A 5,601-nucleotide genomic window follows, 5' to 3' on the forward strand; every position below is an offset into this window, starting at 1 on the left:
GCTCGAGACGGACGGCTCGCTCGACACCGGGTGCCAAGTCGATAGCATCCACCCGGGCTGGCAGTCGAACGGCTTCATGGTGGGTCCGATCGCTACCAGCCTGATGATTGGCCACGTAGCTAGCGGCCTCGCCGATCCTGAACAGCAGACGGCCCTCAACAACTTGGCCGCAACAATCCAGACAATGTCCGTCACAGACTACTACAGTGGTTGTTGGGTAGCCATCGCTACCACCACTCTGAGCGGCGACCTTTCGTCTCTAGCACCGCTGGTTCGCTCGATGGGCGGGTCGTCGCCGCCGTTGGGCGAGGACGCGTCGCCTCCCCCGCCGCCGCCTCCGTCGCCTCCGCCTCAAGCGCTGTCATCGCCTCCACCTCCGCCGCCGCCATCGCCTTCACCGCCGTCGGGCACCCCGTCATTGCCTAGTCTGCCGCCGTCGCCATCGCCACCTGCGGGCTCCGAGCCACCTAGTCCCGCTCCACCGCCACCGCTAGTGCCGCAGCCAGATGAATACCAGGACCTGTTCACTTGCATCGCGGGCTGCTTTGTCGAGAGCGGCTTTTTGGAGGAGTCCGGCAACGCGAACGTCGATAGCGTCATCGCAGCACTAGCTGCCGCTGGAGTGGATCTGCAGGGGCTGACTGCGGGGGAGGAGGACTCGACGGATACGGAGCCCACGATCTCGAGGGCTGCTGCCATCGTCCTGGCCGCGGCCGGCGGGTTTGCCGTTGGCATCCTCTCTGCGCTGCTGGCGCTCTTCCTAGCTCGCAAGCTGTGTCCCCCGGCCGAGGCTGCTACTCGCAAGACCACGAGCTTCGACAAGACGGGGACGCGTGTGGCGGGGCATGTGTGACCTCTCTTTCAGGGGCCGAAAGAGAGGTGTGTACGTGAGCGGAGAGTCCATGCGCGCGCAGCACGCGGGGCATACCGGCTTGTACGCGTGCGGGCCCGCCCGGAGTGCCGGAGAGCGAGACAGTCCAAGGGGAGTGAGAGAGAGCGAGACCGAGACGGCAGACGCGCGACGGGGTCGTGTACCGTCGGGTCTCTATTTTAAGATGAGGTAAACAGCAATAGATCCGGCCCTCAAGCGGCCTAATCGATACCCGGCCCTCACGGAATTGGTCCCTCGTTGTACAGCAATCGATCCTTCACACTGCCCGCGCGCTGCCAAACTTGGGGTCGAGAATCGGTCCCCAGGTTACCTGTGGCGCGAAGCTGCGATATGTCTCCCGCCCTCGGCGCGCCGACCGCGCAGCGGCGGCAGACCACCCTCCGGTTCGAGGGGCGCCTGGGGCTGAGCGGGCTGCCTCCGCCAGAGTTTGGCTCGCCCACCGGCGGGCTGTCACCCTGCCACGGGTCGCAAGCCCTCTGCCGGCCGGAGCGCAGGCTGCGCAGGCTTCCAGCAATTGGTCCCTTGGCAAGTGCGAATCGGTCCCCCTGGCTCCAGGAACTGATCCGTCACTACACCCGGATCTATTGCTGTTTACCTCATCTTAAAATAGAGACCCGACGGTGTATGCACCGCGCTGCAGCTGCAGCGCCTGAGCGCGGTGCGCGCCCGTGATCTCGAAAAAAAAAAAATTGCTAGCTCAAAAAACCGGCACACCACTCTCCCTTCCTCTCTCGATCCTCTCTTGGAGCTCCAGAGTCCACACCCCCCTGCCCCGGGATCGCGTACAAGCTATGGCTACCGTAGGCCACACTAGCGTCGCTGGGGGTTCCCTGCCCTAGATGGGAAGCTGGCCGCTGATCCGAAGACCGACTGCACCAGGGCGCCTAGATATACTCGAGGTGAGCGAGGGTGAAGTTACGCCTTAAATGCCGGCCTCTCTACTGTGGACCTTACTCCGAGCTCGTTGGCTCCTCCTATTCCCCCACCCCCCCTCCCCCCCCACTCTCTCCGAGCAAGGGCGTGCGCTACGTCCCCAAGGGGGGGGGACGTGGGGGGGAGGTGTGGCGCTTAGGTTGTGGCGTTTGAGTTGTTGTGGGGCACCCAAACGGTTTCGGTTTTCCTCCTTGGTGCCCCGAGTAGAGCGCGATCTCCCCTGGAGTCTGTCGCGCCCGTTCTGTCTAAGCTCGAGGTTCAACCTTCCAGTTGATCCTTATCGGACTGGTGAGGTCTGCCTAGCCGTCGTAGTGTAGTGCCTGGGGTGCGTCTGCGTCGGTGCTACACACACTCGGCAGGACGCTGCTCTAGGTCGGTGCTGCTGGTCGTCGCTGTTTGTCAAGGTGATAAATCGTTTCTCTTTTGTGTCAACAAAATGACTCTCACAGTGACTTCTTTGTGTGGCCAAAAACATGTCCGAGATAAACCCGAACCCGGGCCTTTAGACAGAATGTTGGTCCCCGAACCACTAGACCATGAGCCTTACTTTGCTATCTCGCAATACATTTTCTTCAGCTTTTCTAGTATGATCTCGCCGTGGCAGCGGCGCGGGGCGCAAGCGCAGACCAGTCCTATGGCTTGGCCCTGGATCATGTGAGTAAGCATCTTGGAGAGTGTCTCTTGTCTCTTGTCCGGCGTGACTAGTGCCGATGATGCATGGACTAGGAGTGGCGGATTGTGGTCTGCTGCTACTGCCTCTGGTGCGCGTCGGCCTCCGAGCACCTGTCCGAATCCTTCGACCACGAGGTCTCTCTCGCTCTCCCCTCTCATCACAAAGGGGTTGCCTAGTGGAGACGGTCGCTGGATGTTAAACGGGATTAGGTGGCTCGGAAGAGGGTGGCGCTTGTGTAGCAGCATCACTAGGCCCTATGCGTTGTCGGCGGAGGTGGAGCCGCGGCGCTTCGCGTAGGCCTTTTCCGCTTCCTCCCGCTCTCGCTTCCGCTTCTCTCGCGCTTCGACGAGGCGGTTGCGCATGGCTGCCGTCTCCTCCGGGGACTTGTTTGCGGTCGAGGGGCCAGGTGGGGGGCCGCTGAGCGAGCGGCAGTCGCACCAAACTCGGCTCAAGTCCCCCACCAGCCCTTGTTGCTGCAGCTGCGTGATGTGGTGCGCGACGACGCCGTTGAACCTCGCGAATGGAGGCAGCTTGAGGCACCTATATTCCAGAGTGGTTTTCTTTTTCTGTGATTTCTTTTGTGCGGTCTGCTGCGACTCGTGCTTGGAGCAGAAGATGGACTCGCGGCGGGAGAAGAGGTCAAACTGCCAGGAGCGGCCGTCCTTGTCCGCCACGTGGATGCGGCCGTCCGCCTTGGTGATCGCGGGGAGGCCCTTGGGGTTGTGGATGAGGACGTCGTGCAGGGCGTCGAATTGGACCTGTTTGGTGGATTGGTGGAGCAGTCAAGGGCGGGAGGAAGGGTGGGGAAGAAGGGGGGTCTGTGCCTTGGTGTGGCACCCGAACAGCTTGGTGCCCGGGGCCGCGCCGTCGAGGCCTTTCGAGTACGGCATCATGATGCGGCCCGAGGCGAAGCAGACTTCCTGAATCGCGATCACGAGAGGGCGCGCCCAGACGTGCATGGGGACGTCGGGCGGGGGGGGCGGCGTGGGTGTGAAGCCCAGGAGCGTGTTGCTCGCCGCCGAGTGGCTCTCGTCGTGCTGCCACGCCATCGCGGGCTTGCCTCGGATGCCGGAAATGGGCTCGATGCGGATGGCCGCGCCGGAGGTCGTCTGGCAGTCCGCGCGCGGCTTGATCATGCAGATGGGATGCTGCATCGGGGGGGGGGGAAGGGGGGGATTCTGTCTTTGGTCGGTAGGGAAGAGTTGTGGGTGGGCCGCTATAGGGCCTTCGACTCGTCGTCCCGCTTGACCGTGATGTCAACATAGAAGCTCATCGCAGTGATGTTGAACGAGAATCCCTCGAAGGCCTTTTGGACCGCCTTCCGGACATCGATCTCGAGGGTCGTCCCCCGCGGCGCCTGGAAGAGGTTGCGCATGGTGCGCGTCATCTCGGCCTCGTCCACAGACTCGGCGAGGAGGGTCGACTGCGGCATAATCTCGACGCGGAAGTGGACCTTGTTCTTGTCCTTGGATTTGGTGACCTCCTTGGTCTTCTCCTTTAGCGCCATGGTGAGGTCGACCACATTCATCGTGATCTTGGCGCCGGGGGGTATGTTACACCGGTCGCCTGTGAGGGTCGTAGGACGGAGGGGGGGGGGGGGGGTGAGGGATATTTCTTTATTTGGGCAGGGGAGGGGTTTCTTCTCCGCACCGTCGAGGTAGGTGGCGACGAAGCCGTCGCTGATGGGCAGTGGGATGCCCGGCGACGCAAAGCGGGTCAGCATCGCGTCGAAGTCGACCATTTCGTCCGAGCTTGAGAGGTAGTAGGTGTTGCGGTTTTGGTGCAAGTTGAATTTTGCCCCCTCGTACTCCATGTCGAGCGTCATGCACTCCACAACGGTCCCCACGTGGGTGTTGTTCATGTGGGTCGTCTCGATCATCAGCGCCTTTTCCACGTACGGGAGGGACTCGCCCATCGCAGCCTGCATTCCCTATGGCAGAAATTCGCGGCTATATGAGCAGCTGTAGAGGTGGTTGTGCATGAGTTGGGTTCTATCGGTTCGAGGGGCTCTTGTTTTGTGGGGAGTCTCGGGTTCGGGTTGTGGGTGTCCTTCGCGGAGCGAACGCGTAGCGCGCGAGCGCACGCGCGTGCGTGTGCGGAGCGCGTGCCGTGCAGCAAGCGAGCGAGCGCAGCGCAGCGTCAGCGTCAGCGTCAGCTTCTGCGCTGCGCTGCGTCGCGAGTGCGCGCGTCGGATTTTGTGCTATGCTCTGTTGCGTGTGGTTGGTGGGCGCGTGTTCGCTCGTTTTGGCGCTGTTCTGAGTGCAGGTTTGGTCTCTGTGAGTGGCTGTGTATCAGTGTTTTGTCGACGCTTGTTGGGGCAGGCCGAGGGAGTGGCGGCGCGCGCCATAAAGGTGCCTGCCGGTTGAGGCGGTGGTGCCGGTTCGATCCGCACGCGCTTGCTCGGGGACTCGCTCCGGGAGTCGCTCATCGGCTGGTGGTTTAGGGCGACTAGACTTCGCACTGGCGCCGGAGGCCCCAGATATGAAGAAAAGTGTCTTTCTTATATTATAATGCCCGCAACCCACTGTATGGCCCGGTGTGAGGTTGCCGGAGTGCACTCCAAGTGCCACCGCTACGTAAGCGGGGAGGCAGAAGAGACACCTCTGTTTACGCATCGGAACGTAGTATATAGTACGGCAGCCTGTAGCTGTACACACGCGGCATCGCAAAAGGAGAGCTAGCGAGAGCTGCGCCTAGCCCCCGCCGAGGGGCGGCTCGTCGCCGTCGATCTCGGGAGTCGCCCCGCCGACCTCGCGGATGCGCGCCAGGAAGTTCACCTCGCGCAGCTGCCGCACGGACCGCACCGGCGCCTCCGCGAGGCGGGGCGAGGCGACCACCACCGCCAGGCACTGCGCGCGCGTGAGCGCCACGTTGAGCCGGTTCGGGTTCAGCACAAACGAGAGGCCGCGGCCGCCGCCGGCGGCGGCCGCCTCACCCTCGAGCCCGGCGTCCGCCGTGTCGGCGGCCGCGAAGTCGGAGTGACACAGGCTCAGCAGCACGACCGGCGCCTCCTGCCCCTGGAACCGATCCACCGTCCCGACGCGCGCCTTTGGGCCGAGCACCGAGCGCAGGAGGCGGACCTGCGCGTTGTACGGCGCGACGA

At 63.1% G+C, this 5,601-nt stretch overlaps 2 protein-coding genes across 2 annotated transcripts in view; one reads left to right on the top strand and one right to left on the bottom strand.

The window, feature by feature from the left end:
* Positions 1-1,071, top strand: part of EMIHUDRAFT_471533 (hypothetical protein) — a 3,011-nt gene extending 1,940 nt beyond the window's left edge. The window contains exon 2 of the mRNA XM_005788937.1: positions 503-1,071. Within this exon, the coding sequence (XP_005788994.1) occupies positions 503-853 (351 nt within the window). The 3' untranslated portion in view covers positions 854-1,071. The remainder of the gene's footprint in view (positions 1-502) is intronic.
* A 4,120-nt stretch (positions 1,072-5,191) lies between these two features.
* Positions 5,192-5,578, bottom strand: EMIHUDRAFT_252329 (hypothetical protein; the record flags this gene model as incomplete). The annotated part of the gene is made up of 2 exons (XM_005788938.1): positions 5,192-5,347; positions 5,501-5,578. Coding segments are annotated over 2 exons (234 nt in total), but the record flags the coding sequence as incomplete, so codon positions are not given.
* Between the last annotated feature and the right edge of the window lie 23 nt (positions 5,579-5,601).

Source organism: Emiliania huxleyi (genome assembly GCF_000372725.1).
Source record: "Emiliania huxleyi CCMP1516 chromosome Unknown EMIHUscaffold_1307, whole genome shotgun sequence".
Lineage (NCBI taxonomy): Eukaryota > Haptophyta > Isochrysidales > Noelaerhabdaceae > Emiliania > Emiliania huxleyi.